General features: G+C 43.3%; 2 protein-coding genes across 3 annotated transcripts in view; one reads left to right on the forward strand and one right to left on the reverse strand.

The window, feature by feature from the left end:
- The window catches only part of nr6a1a (nuclear receptor subfamily 6, group A, member 1a), a gene marked incomplete at both ends in the record, with an annotated part of 81,047 nt that extends 65,129 nt beyond the window's left edge, over positions 1-15,918 (reverse strand). For both annotated transcript variants that reach the window (XM_079270244.1, XM_079270243.1), the window contains one exon: positions 15,852-15,918. In XM_079270244.1, the coding sequence (XP_079126370.1) occupies positions 15,852-15,918 (67 nt within the window). The remainder of the gene's footprint in view (positions 1-15,851) is intronic.
- Positions 15,919-18,976: 3,058 nt separating this feature from the next.
- LOC306778460 (olfactomedin-like protein 2A) overlaps positions 18,977-20,585 on the forward strand; it is a 28,020-nt gene continuing 26,411 nt past the window's right edge. The window contains exon 1 of the mRNA XM_079269954.1: positions 18,977-19,179. Within this exon, the coding sequence (XP_079126080.1) occupies positions 19,111-19,179 (69 nt within the window). The 5' untranslated portion in view covers positions 18,977-19,110. The remainder of the gene's footprint in view (positions 19,180-20,585) is intronic.

Genomic DNA, 20,585 nt, shown 5'->3' on the forward strand with positions numbered 1-20,585 from the left:
AAAAGAAATGGCAGCCGTACAGGCCTCTGCACAAATCACTGTGTTTGGTTACTGATGAAAGAATTCAGAGTGTCCCACAGAAGATGATTTCACAGCAGTTTCACACGGCGTCGCTGCAGCGATCAGCGGACAATCTGCTGTGGAAACCAATGGAGAAGAGGACCATGCAGTGGAAGAGGACGTAGCGGTCTGTAGCGACACGAGCTAGTCTGAGAGACTGTACTTTTGCACTAAATGCTAACATGCTGCTGTTTAGCATAATGAAAGAAGGAGTGCTTAAAAATATAGTTTGGTACCTGCAACCTTCAGGTTTAAAGTCGTTGTGTCAGGTCTGTGCTTTCAGGCTTACATTTTTAACATCCGTTTTGCGGGTTTGTGCATTCAGCCTGTTAAAGTCCACCTTCGGTGCACTTTTGATCTCATGTGTTCTACGGGTACACATTTATAGATTACAGGTTGAAGACTCTTCAGGAATTGATCGGGTCATGTTGACTTGGTTCCTTAAAGCCATTAGTGAGTCACTGATGTATACGGACATGTACATGTCCAGGGACTTTACAAAGAAGCTCACGCTTTAGAAACCGGAGGTTTAAACAATCTAAATGTGAGTCGTTCTTTGCAGGGCTTGTACAAAGGCAATAAAGTAGTCCATGACTAGGAGTGTACAGAGAATTACATTATCTTCTCGTTATTGTAGAGGTTGGTTTATGGCGTTTTGCCGGTTACTCTGGTCGTCTTCTTACTTCTTCACATTTTGGCGTTTTAGAATAATGCAACAAACAAACAAACATTGAGCAGAGATCTGTTGTGTCCTCGTAAGCTTGCGCATCATCTGCTGAGGCTCACACTATTGTGCCATGAGGGACGATGAACAACGCTTTAGTTTTCACATTCAATCAATCAACAAACAGAACATTTAGTTGGAGGAATTAGTTTTACAGGTACTTGAACATATCAAGGGATCTCCAAAGGTCATCATTAGCCGTCGAGAGATTTCAGTCTGGACCAAAGTGGTGAGCTGACCAACCGACCAACACGTTCTCACTCCCAACTCCTCAGAGACGCTCGGTCACTGGTTAGTACGGACCCTTTACATGTTAAAAAGGTTCTCTCCTGTCTTGTGTATGGAAACTATTTGTAAAGACTTAAAACTAGTGTGAGATAACTCATCATAGTGAACATCAGGTCTGCTTCTACTTTAGTCTGAGATATGTTCCCGTTGTGTGTTAATGCTCTCATGGTTCCTCTCACTGCAACACAATGTTCATAGTAATTGAAACACGACAGCATGCTTTGGAAAATGGTCAGCTTCCCATTGAAATGATCTTTCACCAGAGAGCTGATGTCTGTCCAAGGACACACTGAGGTCTGTCAGTCCTCCCACATATCATTTTACAATTTCCTCTCCGCTGCTTTCTGGTCAGCTCTTAATCGTGGCATTTCTGGGATCAGGGTTAGGCCTGGTTTCAGTCCATACACCAAGGCTGCAATGCTCGCTGACAATGGACCAGCACTAGAGAAGAATGGAGCTCTCCAATGTGTGGTCTCTGTTGCTAATCCTCATGACAGTTTATTGACCATTATAGCCCGAGGCCGGGAAGACTTCCAGCAGCGGCCGATACAGCCGGAGCCTGCTCTGCTGCGGCCCATTGTGTGTGGACAAAGAACGGCTGCATCTTTAACCTTTCACCTCTAAAACCTCTGCAACCAGCTCCCCATCAAAACAACATCCCGACTCTTGCCCTCCGACTCCGTGGATAGCAACATGCTATGCGTGCCCGATATGGTATTTAGCACCAGCGGCTCAGTGCTGCAGCTCCTCAAACAGCTGCTACCTACAGTACCGTCTCAAACATCAGTCAGATTTAGGTTTGGGGTCTAGAGCTGAAACAGTCAGAAAATCGGCACACTTACTGTATTGATTCTCAAAAACACTATTGATTTGAAATGTGTAGTTTGCACTGTTTGTAAAGATTGGTGCCATCAGATTGCACAAAGAGTTGTTGTATGACGCTGGATGTTACAGGGACTGTGATAAACAATCACTGTTCTCATTGCATAAAAACTTTGATTGTATGCATATGCTAGTATTTTCTTTATACTGTCAGTTTTCCTCAAATTAGTTTTCAAAAATATAACAATACATTAAACTGTAATCCGTGCATCGTGATACAGTCCGCCAGGAAAAATATGACTCAACTATTTTGAGAATCACTTCATTTCTTTCAGTTTTAAATCTAATTCAAATAACTTTCTGCTTCGTAAATGTGAGGATTTGATGCTTTTCTTTGTCATACACAATAATAAACTGAATATCTTTATTCTTTTGGTTGGAAAGAACAAATGTTTCAGAGGACCTATCTGGGACACGTCAGCGTAACACAAAGCTTTGACAGACAAGTCAAGTAAAGCGTCTTTAACGATTGATTCCTTTCATTGTCAATTTAGCCATCAATTAGGTTTGTCTTTTTAATTATTGATGTAGTACAAAGTCACAAGTTTGTTCCAGAAGCCTTTTCAGACTCGACAGCATATTCTATCTTTAGACCATTCATTTGGATTTGGATTAAATACCCCGAAAAAGAAATCGAAATATTTTCACAGGAAAAATTGAAAATTAATGGTGGCTGGAGCTGCAATGATTAGTAGATAATCTGCAACTGTGCACACGTGTGCGTGTGTGTATAGTGAGTTTTTTGTTTTATTCTGGTAAAATGAATATTTTTAGGTTTTAAAGTGTTTAGTGAAAACACGTAAATACATTGAAAAGTGCCATTTTTCAATATTTCTAAAGACGAAATTATTAATTAAGAGTGAACAAAATCTAAGATTTAAAACGTAGATTAACAAACAGACACCTGATACCACAGGCAGCATGAGCAGCTTTTCTACTGTGAAACAGAAACAAAATTAAATATCCCTACAATTTCACACATACTGGAAATATCTAAAATGTCTTGAAATACATTCTACAATAGTGTGGTTCAAACTCATCTTGCTCTGACACAGTTGTGGTGGAGTCTACACAACGCTGGGACCCACGTTCCTTACGAGAAACACAATGTACTGTAGAGGCTTCATCCGTTACGTACATGCAACAGATACTGAAGTCCCCCAACCTCTGAAACCCTCAACCTGAAGCCATTAGCGCTGCCTCGGAATCCCTCCCCAACATCCATGCAGCCCTATATCAGCCCATCACTGTGCCGCTCTTCTGTCCCAGATGGCTGGGGTTCCGCATGGCTAGTGGAGGGCAACGCCAGCCTGTTATCCGAGTAGGTTGGCCTCTACCTGCCAGGCTGGCCGGCCCTGGGCCAGCCCCGCTCTTATCTCAGCACTACAAACCACACGGCCACCATCCATCACACGTCTCACTGCAGGCCGGGCTCCAGACAGCGGACGGGACACAGAGGGGAAACGATGACGGAGACGTAGCCAGAGGAGTCAGTGAGTAGCCTGGCTATTGGCCACTAAAGCATTAGTGAGGCCAAACTGGTTCTTTGAACCTCCGATACCCCCACTGAGTCTCCCCATCTCCGTGAATAAACCCATTAACGGGATATTGTGTCGCACTTTGACTGCGCTGTAGGAGCTAATAGAGACGAGAAACAACTCTTTCCATATGAATTGCTGGTTTTTTTTACATCAAAATGAGTTTTCATGTGTTAAGAAATCATTTTAAATTCAATTGTTTAGTCTGTTCAAAACTTGGCAGCATGACTTTTAACTAGAATCCTCATTTGTAACATTCTGAACACAGACTTTACAAGTCTTTGAATCACATACAAGGCCCTTCATGGCCAGTACTATGAACCTCCTGATTTTAATAGTCCAGTGTTGCTCACCGAGAAGTAATGTCACAACAATGGAGGTGTGTCTTCATTGGGGAACAATCTTCTTAATTTATTCAGTTTTTAGTTTTTTAAATCCTGAGCTGTTAAGTTATTACAGATATTTTAATTTGTGTATGTGTATGTGTATATATACATATACATACACACACACGTATATCTATATATACACACACACACACATACATAGACATATACACACACACACACACACACACATATATATACATATATATACACATATACACACACACACATCTATAGATCTAGATATACACACACAGTGTATATATCTAGATCTACATATACATAGATAGACACATACATAGATATAGATATACACACGCACGATTGTGTTTTGATTAGCAGAAACCTGAGCGGCCAGAAGACTAGAAAAGCGCTCCAACATTTTATTGTCCTGGATTCCTCATCTAAGCTGTTATTGTCCATCACGGAATATGTCACTTCTCAAAGCACAGACGATACAATGCAGGTCTGTGATACTTTGTTTGACACACCTGACCCAGATTACATCACATCAAATCAACAAACTTGAAATGTTGGCCCTACAGAAGCTCTGTCGGTAACGAGCATGAACAACGAAAACAATGAAGATCCCAGGTTCAACATGTGCCAATCTCCTCTCAATGCACTTCCTGTCTGTGTAAGCAGATCGACCGAGGAAAGCACAGGTCGGAAATATTCTGTAAGATTTCAGTTCTGTGTTATGCGATGTCAATTTTTCACCCACTCTGTCAATCAGCCCTCCCGACTGTACAATGGATGACAGGAAGCAGCAGCCGCAGGTCATTGTTCTCACTCTGTGGCTCTCTGAGAGGTCAGCGCAGAGAGGGCTGCGTTACCCTTTGGGCACCACTCGATCCATCCCCCCTCCAGCGGAGACACCCAAGCATGACCGTAAGGAGTTTCAGTTTGCCTCAGACAGCCTTGAAGGAGCAGATGGGTATATAACCAAGTGGAGAGGGGAGACGCTGCTGCTGCTGCTGCTACAGGACCACCTGCTGCTGGATCACTCCATCTAGCTGGCTGCTATCGAGGCCTTATTGTGCCTTTATGGGGTCAATGTTGCTTCCAGTGGGTGTGAATGGCGTGCTGAATGTGAGAGGGGTGCTCCCACCCACTGCCTCTACAGGTAAACCTTGAATCAAACACTGGAGCCTCCTTACAACCACTTCTATGAGCCCCTTTTCACCACAACAAGACCGGGTCCTGATTGACAGTCTGTCTTTGGCTCAGAGCCTCTCAGCTCCCCGTGGTGGATCGGGCCTGATGACGATGTAAAAATGTCTTCTCATCCCTCCGATCGTGACGTCGTAAAGCCAGCTGTCGGATTGCGTTAGGGCAATATTCACATCAGCTGGACGCCGCTTTACGCTCTGAGCCTTGCATGCGGGAGCACAGCTGGAGCAAACAGCTGTTTGCTTTGAGAGGGTACAACATGCGGAAACAGTCTCAGACTGAGCTCCACCAAAACAAGAGGAGCTCCTAGGAAAGTCCCCCTACAGGCATAAAGGATGTCATCACCTGAAACACACTACAGTCTACAGTACACACAAATGTGTTAACGGGGTTTTGTTTGTGGTCGCTTATGTAGAAACCGTATCTCTGCTGGACCACACACACACACAGCGGTTAACAGATAAAGAATCTACAGAAAATAAATGTACACGACTGTTTGATGCCATCACACCACATGCTCATGGCAATGACCCCGAATGAAATTCAAAAAATGATTGTGGACCTTAATGTCGACCTGTCCTGTGAAATGCATTCATTAGCTGTTGGTTACTTCCTCTAGAATATGGATTTAATGACCTAAACACGCGTCATGAGGGTGAATGACCTGCATCGTGTTCCAAGACTTTGGCCGACGGCCCAGCCCTAATGGTGGATATTGCGTATGACAGCTTGTGAAGGAACTTGAGTGTCGGCTTCACAAGCTGCTCCGCGGTCGTCCCTCTGACCTCTACATCTGACCCTTGACCTGTGTGTAACGCGGCGCAGCGTCTGCTCTGTCCTCCCCGCCGGTTCAGGCCCGAGGTGCTGCCTCGCAGCGCCGCTCAAGTTCACAGATCTCCAGCTCACATTTTGGCAGCTTTATGCCGCGTGATCACCTGGAAGTGACGGCGTCTGAGCCACGTATGACGAGGGAGGGTTTCGAACTCACCACCAGCATCGGGAAATATCAGCACTCGTGAGGAAGGCGTTGTAAAACTGAGTTTAATATATTTATGGTGCGATTGATCCAACATCACAAACGCATGTTTGTTCCCAAAATGCACAACAAACAAGTCCTCTGCTGTCTTGTGAGTGAGAGGGTTGATATCAGTCTCGTGCCTCTGGGTGACGGAGAGAGCTGGAGCAGCTCTACTCAGCACCTCACTAACGAACACGTTTTTCATCCTTGCAGACATTTGGCAACGTGTGCTTTTAAAAAGGACTTGTGTTGTGCCACTACTTCTAGACGAACACCCACCGGGCGTAGTCTTGTTATCAGCACTGTGCCTGTAAAGAGACCCAAACAGTTAACTGGCAACCCACTGGTGCTGGGCGGTATACCGGTTCACCGGTTTTAATTTCCCGTATGATATGAATTTTTCCACACACTGCCATATCAGTGCATAGCCGAAACAACTGCTGTCGCTCTTCAACAGGCAGTTAAATACATTGTTCGCTGCCAAGGCCGCTGCGGTCGGAGCTAGTTATCTTAAGTGTATTGAGAGGGAACCCTAATCATGGTTATAATACAACAATTAATAACCCACAACTAACAGGGCGACAACAGTTTGACAAACAATATGTAACATTAATAATTGTACATTTATAAAATTACACCACCGAACGGCATGCTGGGTAGAGCTCACTAGCTAGCCCAACAGTCTGTTAACAGCGAGAGGCTCCGTCTCTACAGTAACGTTACATTACGACAGTAACATGTTTTTATATTATATGTACTCAGTAGAGTAAGCCATTATGAACCTATATAAAAACAGTCAAGGAAAAAAATACCGTGATACCGCCAGAATCTTAAAAATACCGCGATAGCGATTTTTGGTCGTACCGCCCGGCACTGCAACCCACACCGGAGAGGCTGTGTAGAAACGCTCGGAAGATGGATGATCTCCTGGAACCTCAAACTGTTCTGTCGACATGTCTGTCAGCGAACAGGTTTAACGAACGTGTTCGTAGGAGGATTGTTTCACGTGGGACAGAGACAGACATGACATTTATACTTTCTTCTCATCTCACGCTCAAAAAGAAAGCAAATATGTGCATTTTCCAAAATGTTGACGTTGTCCTTCACAGATTCCAACGATAAGTCAAACTCAGCTTTGAAGATAAAAAAATAAATCAAAAAAGTTAGTAACTAAAATAATATTTGATCGTTTTGTAGTGTACTTGGAGATCTATGATAAATAAGCCACCATGGGCCACATTACAATCATCCAATGGAAGTCAGGACTCTAGATACTGGGGAAATGCTTAGAAAATAATGCCCACGACTTACAACTGGCTTTTTGTTTTTTAAATCTTATTTTAAAGCATAAATGTCTCTTTTACTGAAGATACGACTAATCATTGATGGATGTCTGAGGGTTATAGTTCAGTCCTCTTTATTTAATGCTACATTGATGCCATAATGCTGCCTCCAGGATCAAACAATGGGCTGAAGGCCTCACACTTTCTCATGGTGCAGTCATCGGTGTATGTCGTGTTAAGCTAATGAATGTATGTCTTTATCCGTGCTAATCCGGGCGGCCGGTCGGGCTGAGGGTCACGCTGTGGTCAGAGGGGTGGGGGCTCCGTCACCGCCACTTGACACGCTCAAAGGAGCAACTTCCCTTTCATCATACCAGGGGTCAGAGTTTTACTACCTCACAGAGCGAGCCAGCACACTGCACTGTGCAGACTGAGGCGTAAAGCAGCCATCTGATAATAATCATCTTACAAAACCAACCGAAAAGAAAAAATCAAACCAGGGGTCACCATGCCGCGATCATTCAGCAGCATCTCACGTCTTGTTCATCAAGAGGGCCACGTCAGGGAGAAACACTGAAGTCAAATCTAGGGGAATTCAGTCCAAAAGAGATGTGATCTCCTGAAAAGGTTGGCGGATTTTTTGTGAAAAATGAGTCTCGACTCCAGGTTTCCCTATTGTGGCAGTTACAAACACATGAAGTCATCTGTAATATGTCGAGTAACTATGGGTCACTGTTAAATTGGATCTATACCTGTAACTTTTAAACAGTTGTTGTAAACTGAAAGTCTCATTTTCCTGTTATTCAGCAGCTTAGAAGTCCTCCGTGTGGATAATGAGATCACAGTAAATGTCACCAGCTATAAGGCACACGGTTCAATGGAGTCACTCCTCTAGTCACACTCTACATGAATCATCCTACAACGTCATCTCACGATTGTGAACAGAATTATCTTGCAGTTTGCGAGCAGAAATCATGAACTTCACAATGTTCCAATGCAATAATAAACATTTGCTGATCAACTTCAAACTAAAAACATAGCCGACACTTACAGCGGTCCATCTGTGAGAGGCTCCGCCCCTTCTGCTTGGCTTGACACTAAAGTGTCAGCAGCATTCTCAATCCGACTGGTCTGAGTTATGTGAATAGACTTCAGTTATTCTGCACAAACTCATTGTTGAGGAAATGAGCTCAGCTGAACAGGGCTCAGCACTTACAACCAGGCATCTGCATTTGGTTGGCCAAACTGAAAACATGGATGCCATTTTTAATCACTTTATATTGAGTGAGTAATTAAGATACTGTGCTGTTTTCATCAGCTTAATAATGAAAATATAGCACGAAGGAATAAAAGCTTAATGACAGAAACCAAACTCAATTCTTTGTCGTTTTTTCGCAGCACGGATCATTCAGCCTTCCGCATTGAAGTCTTGGGCTGTGGGTCCATCATCTCTACTTCCAGTCGGTCCTGATTCTGGGAAATAATCTGGGAATGTTTTCTGTCCCTATTTTTTACATGTTAAAGACCAACCTAAAATGTGTTGGCCAATTTCTCAAAATGGTTGCCAATGGCCATCTGGCAACTCTTCCTGTCAAGCCCTGCTTAACCCATTAGTCATTTCATCAATTGCCAGAGAATCCAAACATTTGAGTGAAGCTTCTCTTGTGTGGGGCTTTGCTCCTTTACTCTAGTTTATATCATTGCAAACTGAATGTCATATCTACAACTATTGTTCTAACATTTTACACACCAAACAATAAATCAACCAGTGGAACTAATAGCTCGATGCAAAGACTCCGCCCACAGGCCGTTCACAACGGAGGCGCACAGCCCTTAAAAACATTAACTCAAGTGAGCAATCAGGAAAGGTTTGCTCATAACTCTGTGTGTTTGTGTGTTAAGGTAAAGACAACAGTAACTGTTTAGCAGATTCCTGTTAAAGTTGCCATTGCGCACAGCTCTGTGTGTCTTTTCTGTTGACTGCCAAATGACTGGTGCCTGGCTGCGTCCATAAATCAGTGAGGAGGACTGTGCTCCATCTTCAACAGATTCCAACCTTCTCAGCATGGCAGGACCTTTGCAACTATACACCAGTCACATCACCTGCGGGAGCTGAAGAGAGTTCCTTCAAATAAGTATATAACTGACACCTAATAGTTAAGGCTGCGAACAGAAGAGCCCCGTTTCCTGCTCTACATACCAAGTTCAGTGTTTTACAGCTGCCTGTAAACTCATCCGCCGCACAAATTCAAACTCAGATTGAAGACGTTTATGGCCTCTGGCTACGCTATGTGTTAAATATCACAGAGGCGTGATGATTTGCCAGTGTCACTGTACCCATACTTACTGTCATGTATTCCCCTTCAAGATATGCTTTATGGCCGCTCCTCCCCCACCATGCAGCTCATTAGCAGCTGCTATATCCTCAGGTTGTGCCAGGACCCATCCACTGACCAAGTCAGAGCGCAGCCTCACTGCCAGCCCGGCCTGTAGCTCATGGATCAAGTGGAGGCTGTAAATACTTTGCTGGGTTACATGGAGGTCAGCAGAGAGCGGGCCATTAATGCTTCAAGAGCAACATCCCGCTGACCCTGGTCACCGTTCCCATAGCGCTCACCGCCACCTCCCCCACGTGTCCGTCACAGGCCATACAACAACAACACCACAAGCTCAGCCTCGGGGGAAGAGCTCTGAGCTCAGTGAGGATGGACCTTTAGTTTCCCAAAGGATTTGTTTTTTAAACAAATATCAACTTAGAGATATTTGTATGGCTTTGATGAATTGTAAAAAAAATGAACAGCTTCTATGCATAACATCAAAAGTCATGAACCCAAAGGGATCAACGCTGACCCTGGGCGTGTCCAAGAATCACTCACGACATACAGTGAGTATAGCCGCCATTTTGTACTGCTGTCCGAGTGTATGGTGAGAATTATTATACCCTATACATTGATAGTATCCCACAATGCATCGTGGAAAGTAGGGTACAACCCATGGTCACTAACTTAGCACCATAGAGCCTTTAACAGATTATTAACAAAGATGAGATATGAAAGATTGCAAATGCAGTTTAGCACCAGAAACAGAGAGTACAACAGCTTGAGCTGTGCAACAGCATTAACCACCAAAGACGGTGAAGGCAACCTAAACACATCTGCATGCTTTTAGTGAGTGGATAGAACACATCAGCAAGGGGCCTATTATTTACTTTCACATATATGCATGAATTTGGTTGAGAAACCTAGCGTGTAACATTGTATTCATTAAAAAAAAAAAACGTTCGTATTTCTCAAAGAATGGGAGTCAGTATCTTGAAACGACAGAACAAAGCCAGGCACAGCACTCGTGTTGAACCCAGGTCAGCTTGGTAACGCTCGTCTTCAGAGAGTACGAGAGCCCGTCGGAGAGACATGTCACAGTGTTCAATGGCAAAGTGACCAACCGGTCCACTCTCTACGCATGTCGCTGCGATAGTGTGATGGGCCTGTTTGAATGTTGTCCTGATGAGATGAGACAGGAGAAGGATCTGAACCGGTTGGTGGTTGCATCACCTGACCCTCTTCATTCAGACCACACACGCATGTTGCCTGCAAACCGCAGCATCAGGATGAAGGACATTCAGCCTCTCAGAGACGACCATCTTCTGTGAGAATGACCAGCGTGAACATGAAGAATGCCACCTGTGAGTAAATGAGCACACATTCATGAATATTGTAAATTGGCAAAGTCATTGTCCTGATAATAGCATACAGGGCTATGCATGATGCTCGTATATAGAGCTCCTGTTGTAAAGTAAAGTCCTTCAGTTTTAAACCGCCTCAGCAGCAGAATTAAGACAAAGGACGATGGAAACAACAGAGCTGTTAGTGCTGTTCACCCGAGGGTCCAACTGTCACTGAAATAAAGAAGAAATGATTCCGTATGAAAAACATCTCACCACAGCAAAGTGACCGATGGCTGTGACAAGAGGATAAAACAGTCAACAAGCTCACATTAGTGTTGGCGCACAATACGTTCATGGTGATATCTTTAGGCTCTATGACCACATTTAGAATCATATTAGCCTAAACGTCAAACATAATGTCAACCTAGGCTTGGATAACAGCAGGTCCTTAACCTGCTGTTTCTGGTGCTAAACTGCATTTGCAATCTTTCATATCTCATCTTTGTTAATAATCTGTACACGAGTCCTACGACAGGTCTGGACCACAACTTGTGCTTAAACCTAATAGATTATTCAAAATATGAGAATTGTTGAAAGCAGAAAGTTCTCCTGATTCACTAGAACGAGCCACTTAATCAGGTCCTCTCTCTGCCATCACTTTATGATCTTACAGTAAAAACAAACTTCTGTAAATAAATTGCCTGAACACAATCAATCACTGAGAACAACTACAACCACCGATGACATTAGAAAAGCTCAACAAACCGATCAGCCTCCGTTTAGTCCTGAACTCGAGAGAGAGCGAGCGAGAGAGCGAGAGAGAGAGCGAGCGAGCGAGAATACGTTAATAGCGTTTCATTCCTGTGTGCATTTTTAAACGTGTGTGTTTGAGAGGTAAATTACATTTAGAGGAAACAAAACATTTCTGGTCAAATGTACACAAATAACAGTCCAGTAAAATATTCTCAAATAGTTTTTAAAAATAAGTTGTTTTTTTTGATTAAGCAAATTCATTATTTGACATTTTTTGAATGTGTAAGCACTTAAGAATTTTTCGATTTTATTTTTTATTTCTTAGCGTTTGTATTCTAACTTAAAAATGGGTTAACTTCATGAATCAATCCTCTTAATTAAAACAAATCAAAGTGTATTTCATGGCCTTTAACTCTGAATGTGTTCGGCCGGCAGTAAGAACAGAAACACTGTGCGTCATGTCAGTTTCTCTTTATCATGAAACCTGGATAATCAATACTAATTAAATAAGTAAATCCAATCTATAGCAGGGCCAATGATTAGTGCGACGCTTCCATCTTGCCTCCGCTGCCGTCTCATTGTTCCAGCACATACAGGACAGAACACACTTCACAACCAGACTATTCATCAAAACAGAGTCTTAGATGGTGAAACCATCTGCTGTGGAGCGTGCTGTGAGATAAATCACTTTGTTTGAAATGCTAATCAGCCTGGGTGAGGAATTCTCTTCAATCTGGTGAAATTATCTTGGAATAGGTGGAGTCCCAACATTCAAACCCTTGTTTCACTCTGAAACTAGTAGAAATCAGGACTATTTTATTCAGTTGAATTGATTTGATTGAGAACAGAAATGAGGGAAAGATGAGGCCGGATCACTCTCTGACTCAAGACCGTGTCACTTGAGCCACGAAAGAGCGATCTGCATCGGGGAAATAGGAAGCGTCGCCAAATTGCTTTAGGAAATGTAACATTAAAATGTGGTATTGAACTAAATGAATCAGCTGTAGAGATATTCTACAGCGGGTCAGAAAGCACACAAGGTGACCGCTGGATTTACTTTGAGAGACAGAAGCCTTCAGACTTTCAAACACACTTTTCTTATTTCCACAACTTCCATTTCATCTAAAAATGGGAATCAAAATACTTGATGACAATGACTGAAGATACCCGTTAAATGTGTGAAGAATAAAACCAGGATCGAACCTGAGAGAAGACCAACAGCCCGGGTCCTTCCCCTGCTTTAAGAAAAGATAGAATCATGTTTTCTGCAGAGATTCCAGATCATTTTGAATACAGTCATTTGCTGTGTGTTTGTGAGGGGGGGGGGGGGGGGGGGCTGTTGTCACTGTGCTGGTGTTGACACAGATATAGTGATTGTGGAGCAGTCACGTTAAGAAGAAGGAGAACACAACTTGATGGATCACATCTGCCCTCCCAGCCCCTCCTTCATTACTGTACTCCTCCAGGCTCTTCATTCAAGCTTCACAGCGGGGGGGGGGGGGGGGGGGGCATCCTGTCCCTGCCCCACCCACCGCCAGCCGTCCCCGAGGGGGGAGGACAGACCCCCGGCCGGAGCAGGGGCTGACAAAGCACTTTCTTTCAGCCTGTCGGCCCTGCCGGGCTGCTAACCCCCGAGGCCCAAACAAATACGGGACTCCTCCACCCGACCGGTCCCCCTCTTTCTTTCTGCTCCTTCCACCCACTTTGATTGAATTAAAACAAGCACACTTCACTGAGCACAGTGGCAGGTGGGGGGGTTCCTGGTCAATTCACACATCAATTGAAATTGAGTTCTTCAAATGTGGTTATGTGGGGAAGTGGAGCTGTAGGAGGGTTTGGTTGATTCCTGTGCAACAATGTGAGCTGAGGTTTAACAGGCAGTGATGGGTTAACCAGCTGCATTTAACATCGTTCCTCCACGGCTGCAACTAACGATGATATTCTTCACGGATTAATTGGCAGACTAGTTCTATTGTGTTTGGGCTCTTTTTGCCTCTGTGAAGAACTTGAAATATCTCAAATGTGCAAAAAGCTGCCTCGTCTATTTCCTTTATGAATTGAATCATTTGGTAAAGTGTCAGGAAAATAAAGAAAAATGCTGATGAGCTGCAAGATGAATCAAGAAGTGTTGCACTATTAAATGAATCTACTCCGACAATCAATTTGATTATTTTTTTAAGACAAAAAGTTATGATTCCAGCTTCTTCAATGTGAATGTTAGTTTCTTTACTGTGACACCAACATAAATATCCGAGGAGTCCATTTGGGCTCTGGAGACATTTTTCAGACCAAACAACTCATCGATTAAATCGAGAAAATTACTAAAATAAGCATTCAAATGATTGTTCGCTGCCTTTGTTTTGGTGCAGAAAGGTTTATATGAAAATACTTATGACTCCATACTTCAGCTCTACATTATGTAAAAGGCCTTCCTCACCCAGATTCATTTTACTGTTTATTACATTTAGAAAATAAGAAGGCCACTTTTTATTGTATTAAAATAATTGTATTCATAACGATGTTTGGATTAAAAGAGCTCTTAATTTGGTGAATCTTCTTTGGAAAAAAAGAAAAGAAAAATGCTGAGTTTGCAAATTACTCAAACTGACTGAAATGATTAAATCCTATGATGGGCTGATACATGTTCCAAACACATCCCGCTGTCCTTGGTTCACTCTATGAGGGTATTGTGTATTTGTGCTTAAGTTATTTGTGTATTCTTTCTTACATTCGGCGATGACAGAATGCATGAATAGAGAACTATTTATTTTAAAATATATATTTAAGGTTAGCAGGACGGCAACAATTATTTAAACTGTTGATTAATCTGTTAATTGATATATTCATTGTTTATTTTTTTAATTCCCAAAATATTCAATGAAAATGTCTGTTACAATGTCCTGAAGCCCAAGTTGACGAAATGAATTTAAAAAATGAATCATCAAAATTGGTGACAGTTTATTTTCTGTGCATGGACAAATCGTTTCAGTAATAAATGACTGTGCCTAAACATATTTAATCATTTATTAAAACAACACTCCTTGTCCCTCTTTTTGTAATTATTCGGATTCTCTTTTCAAACACCAAACTGTGGAGAAAAGGAAGCCATGTCGGTGCAGGCTTTGAATCCGCGCTCATTGAGTCACCAGCATAGTGCGATCAGAGCATGCGGATTAAAGGAATTTCAATCTTGGAAATGTCAATCAATCTTCAGTCCCCCGCATGGGGGGCTCGATACGGGACTGGCGCCTGGGACAGACACTGCTGCAGCGCATTCTGGGGCTTAGTTTGGGCAATATATAGAACATGTGACGACATAATCAATTGGAAGCCAACATAACGGGGAAAAAAACACTTTCGTACAGTGCAATCTGAAATGCACTCTGAACCCATCTGACCCACGTGTCGCCTCTTCTTCAATCCCATCGGGTCCATCCTGTGAAGCGCATGCAACACCAGGTTTTGGGGACTAAAAAGCTCATGCATGGCTGCAGGGCGTTCTCCAAGTTCAAAAGTTCATATTTTACGATGTCCCCGAGCCTGGCTGGCCACCTCCAAATAAAAACATTCCGACCTCTGTTCCCAGCGAGCCCAAGTCTCTCTCTCTCTCTCTCTCTCTCACACACACACACTCTCACACACACACACACTCTCACACACACACACACTCTCACACACACACACTCTCACACACACACACTCTCACACACACACACTCTCACACACACACACACTCTCACACACACACACACCACTTGTTGAGATACATGTAGAGTGTCGAGCGCTAAACTTCATTTCAGCGGATGAAGCAGCAGGACCAGTAGCCCACTGAGCTCACGCTCAGCTGTCCTGTGTGTTCAGGTCCGCTGATGCGTCGCCGTGAGGCTCGGTACTGTTCGGAGAGGTGGCTCTGAGAGGCGGCTGCAGAATGCTCGTGCAGCTGATGGGGCTGATCAGAAACAGTGCAGCCGCTCTGTGTGGAGGTGAGGGGAGGTGTGCTACCGTCACGGCCCGCAGCAGCGTGTTATATGGGGATGTGCGTGTGGACATGCACGATCATGCTCAGGGTCGCGTTTGCCTACCGTTAACGGGCTTAGCGTCGTTTCTCTCCGGGAAGTCGAACCCATTCGTCCTCTTCTCTATCTCCATCCTCCTGCATGGGCTGATCCCGGTGTCGCCTCTCGCCGCAACGCAAAGACCTGCACACTGTTGATGTGGAGCTGCCAGCTGTGGTGATGGCGATAATGTAGTGTGAAGTGACTCAAGCTGGCTCTGCTTTGTCCCTGTCCTCAGCCTGGTTGGCTCACTGCTCGGACCGCCGTCCCATGATTTAGCCGACTGATTCCAGTCAGCGGGGAATAGCTGGATCCACACCCCCAGGGGTGGTGCGTTCAAGAGCCGTGAAAGGGGTGGGGGATAGTGGTTTCCTTTCAGCCGAGCAGAAGAAGTAGCTTGATTAAATAATAATATTCATACATTTTATTTGTACAGCGCTTTAAAAAGGTACTCAAATTCCCTTTACATGGTAAAAATAGAAACAATAAAAGCAATGACAATATAAAAAAGGCAGATGATATAACAGCAATAAACAAAACAAAAACATACATAACTAGCATCTCAGGTTAAAAGCAGATTTAAATCATGTTCTAATGTTTAATTAACTAAGATTGTGTAACTTCTGAATTAAGTAACTACACAACCATAGAAGTCACAACCTGTCTTGCAAATGTAAAGTTGAATTCCTTAGCAATTAATAGGGCCATACAATAATGTACTATTCACCCCGCTTTCCTTGACTTAGGAGTGTAAAAAGATTGAGCCTATTCAACATAGAAGCAATTATTAAATAATTTATGTGCATTACTCCTTTGACGTGTAATCGAATAACATTAGAAAGTTGCATTTCTCCCACAGGACCTTAAGGCAGCACATACACAGCCAGTTGGAGGAAATGCACAGGTGTTACTAATAACACTGGTGATGTGACGTGTGCCAGTGAGCAGCATGCACCACGCCAGGAACCTGGAACCAGCTAAAGGGAACCCAGCCGTCATTAGTTGTATTGTTTACACCTGTGACAAGTCCGTGAACAGGCCTTATGCCGCAGGCATTATGGGATATGGAGTCCAGTTCTGAATCTGAACAGCATGCCAGCTTTTTACCAAGTCAAGCCAAAAGCTAGCAGAAAGAAAGTTTTCAGAAAGAAATTAGTTGATTTGAGTCTTTGCACGAATTGTTGGCTCTGGTTTATGACTAACAGAAATATTTGGCTTGTTTATATCGACTTTATATTTTATTGTTGTTGTCATTTTATATATGCACCTTTCGTCTAGTTCTGTGGCTACTTGTGTGGCCTAATTAAATAGCCCAGTCTGAGGCTATAGGGTCCCAGCTGAACTGTCTGGCTACAGTAAACACAACCAGAAGACTCCCCACACACACACACACACACACACACACACACACACACACACACACACACACACACACACACATACACACACACACCACACACACATACACACACACACACACTCTACAGTTTCCTTAAACCACATCTATTTCATTCTCTTGTTTTATTGGTGCTCAACGTTTGCCCCACCTATAAAGACTTGATGTGTAGATGTCTTACATATACAGACAATTATTTTGGACCAAAGAGCAGTTCGGCGTAAAGGTCCAGTGTGCAGGGTTTAGTGGCATCTAGTGGTGAGGCTGCAGACTTCTGTCAAAACGCTAATATGAAAATGTAACGCCTGAAACACAGAGGTCTGCTCATGAACACACACACACACACATCAGTCAAGTCTTTTTTTCTTTCTCCACACACATTCACACACAGTTTATTGTTATTATATACTACTACTAAAAGTACTAGCATCTCTATTGTCATTATTGCTGTGACCAGTCATCGAGCTCGTTTAGCTCGTCTTCCCACCAAATGACTTCTTAAGTGCAGGTCAGGACTTCAGCTCGAGCTCTCTCTAAGCTAACAACAACACAACAATTCTTAGTTTCAGTTGATTATACACTAATGAAAACATAGTTATGAATATTAAATTCCATTCATGCCAATAAATCCCCCTGAATCCTACACACTGGTGCTTTAAAGCTCTTGTTTGTCACATGGCATATTTTACCCACCTTTCTTAGAAATTTAAGAAAAGTGATGATCTCATTTGTTGGGTAGTACAATTTTGAGATTAACCTGATTTCCTATATCTAAAAATAACATAATTTGTAATTATTGTCAGTCTTAAAACACAGCACTGCTAATTGTATACCATGGGAATCTAAACTGTAAAGACTGAGAACATAATATAGGATTGTTAGGGTTTCTCTTTAGACATATAATTACATCATTTGATGATATTCACTGCTTAAGTATGAATATAATTTGACGTAATAAGGGCATCGTAAGGTTAGTTGTGTGTTATTAACTGTCTTGAAGAGAGCCCCTGTGTCAAAATCTCATTTGTTTGGTAATGTTCAGTTATGTGGCGAGGTTATATGTTGCAAACCTGGAGCTATGTGTTCCAGCATAGAGAGAGGACACACTGCACGCGCCAAGGAGAAGCAGGGCCTCAGCTGCTCCATATTACATGCAGGTAAATCCCACCACGATGCATTCTGTCTGTGATGTGTTTGACATTTTGTTTCCATTAACAATGCGAGTTTTTTGTGTGCTGGAGGTCTGTGGCTGTATGTTGTGCATTTCACTCTTACAACCCACGACATCTCCAAAGTGACCTAAACTGTGGAATCGGAGTTTCAAAATAATATCTGTCCAGCTGATGGCGCCAAACGCCCTTCAAACGTTTAATATGCGCTTTGCTTTCATTCCCACTTTTACTCTCGCACATAGTGACTCTATTCAAACTGAGTAAACATGTCACATCAAGTAAAACATGATATTGAATTTTACAATAGGCTTTTTATTGTTATGATGATATGTATTATTGTTTCTTATTATTGTTGTTATGATTAGATATGATATATTATACATTATATAGTATATATCATATGTTATATGTTATATATATATTACATATTATAATATGATCCTGTACAGACGGGACACAGCGGGACTGTGTTGCTGTGTAAACCCCTCCCATCAGTGCAGGACAGCGGATGACAGATGAAGCGCGCTGCGCGCTCAGCTGAAGACGGAGCGCGCTCCTCACACACTAACGTCCACACAGTCCTACTGACAGGCTGCATCATCCTCCCTGTGTGAAAAGGAAATGGAGTTCAAATAAGTGCGCGACTATTTAATGGACTGATTGCAGTGACTGTTGCTTCGGATTTCTCAACCTCACGCCCAGACACTCAGAAGAGAAGATGTGGAGATACACGAACTTGTTCGCCTGCCTGCTGCTTTTGTGTAAGGATGCGTCTTCACAGAGCAAGGTAAGGAAGACGCAACAGGCGGGCTTTGCTTTCACTTTTCAGGATTCGCATCGTAACAGGAGCTGTTTGGAGTCACTGATCTCTGAATATGCTGTCATTACAGTATCACACTCTTATTGTGCTCAACCTCTTTGCTGTCATGGTGCCTCTGCCTCAGACTAATAAGTGACTTGACCAACATTTTCCCAAAGCCAGACCTCTAAAGTCTCTGTCTAAAGCCGGCAGATGGTTATGTGGCTATGTGTTCTTTTTTCGGATTCAAGCTAATCCTCCCAATGAGGGCTTTTGTGTGACACAAGACACAGTGTGTTGGTGTGATGATAACTCCGGTGTGTGACCAGCAGAGAGTGGGAGAGATGGCACCCAGTGGGGTAACAGTAATATGTGGCTGCCCTTGTTTATACAGCTGCTGGACTCCATAACCCCTCACTCTCCCTCAGCCTAAATCGGGGTAACGCTCACACACACACGCACACACACACACACACATGCACAATGCATGTACAGTACCTATTATAAGACCAGAGGCTCTGTCGCACATGTATGGTGTGACTAAACAACTGGCTGCTCTGGATACAATCAGAGGCCAGGTGAGTGCAGAGCAAACGCCCCATAGTAGTAGTAGTGAGAGAAATATTCATAGTAAAAGTAGCAGCAGTACTAATTACAACAGTAGTAGAAGCAGCACGTGGTAGTGTTAGTAGTAGTACAAGTTGATGTAGTATGTGTGGTTGGGTTGAGGCCAATGAAAGACATCTTGATGCTTCCAGCGATCATTTAGACAACCCTGTTCTTCCAACTGTGTGGCAACAGTTTAAGTTTGTCCCTCTTCGGTTTCAACGTGACGATGCTCCTAAGCACCAACAAAGCTCCTTAAAGAAATGATTAAGAACCTGACTGAAACCCATTCCAACACCTTGGATCACAGACTGTGATCGGTGTTGGACCTCACTGATGCTGTGTCTGAATGGGGGCGAGTCCCTGCAGCCAGGTGTCAACATCTGGTGGATAACCTGAAAGCAAAAGCTCAGCGTCCCACGTTAGAGTCCATCCGCACACCTTTGCAGCGTGTCACTTAGAGAGGTTCCCATACCATTTATACTTCCCCATTCTTATCTTCCCGATCCGATACCAGTGTGTTAAAAACATATTGACTTTTTACAGTGGGATTTTCCACTGTAAGATAGCTACTGCTAGCGTTACATTCTCCGCTTGCACCTGCCTGATCAGAACTGCACATGTGCAACTCTCAACAGAGAGTCTTGATCATCGGTTTCTGTCGGAGCGATACGTTTTCTGGAGCTGATGATGGAAGCAGCTAGTGAGTGAGCCATCTTGCTTCTGTTTCACCTCTGTTGAGAGTTGCACATGCTCAGTACCAACAGGGCAGGACATACGACCAGGTA

This window comes from Melanostigma gelatinosum (genome assembly GCF_949748355.1).
Source record: "Melanostigma gelatinosum genome assembly, chromosome: 6".
Taxonomy (NCBI): domain Eukaryota; kingdom Metazoa; phylum Chordata; class Actinopteri; order Perciformes; family Zoarcidae; genus Melanostigma; species Melanostigma gelatinosum.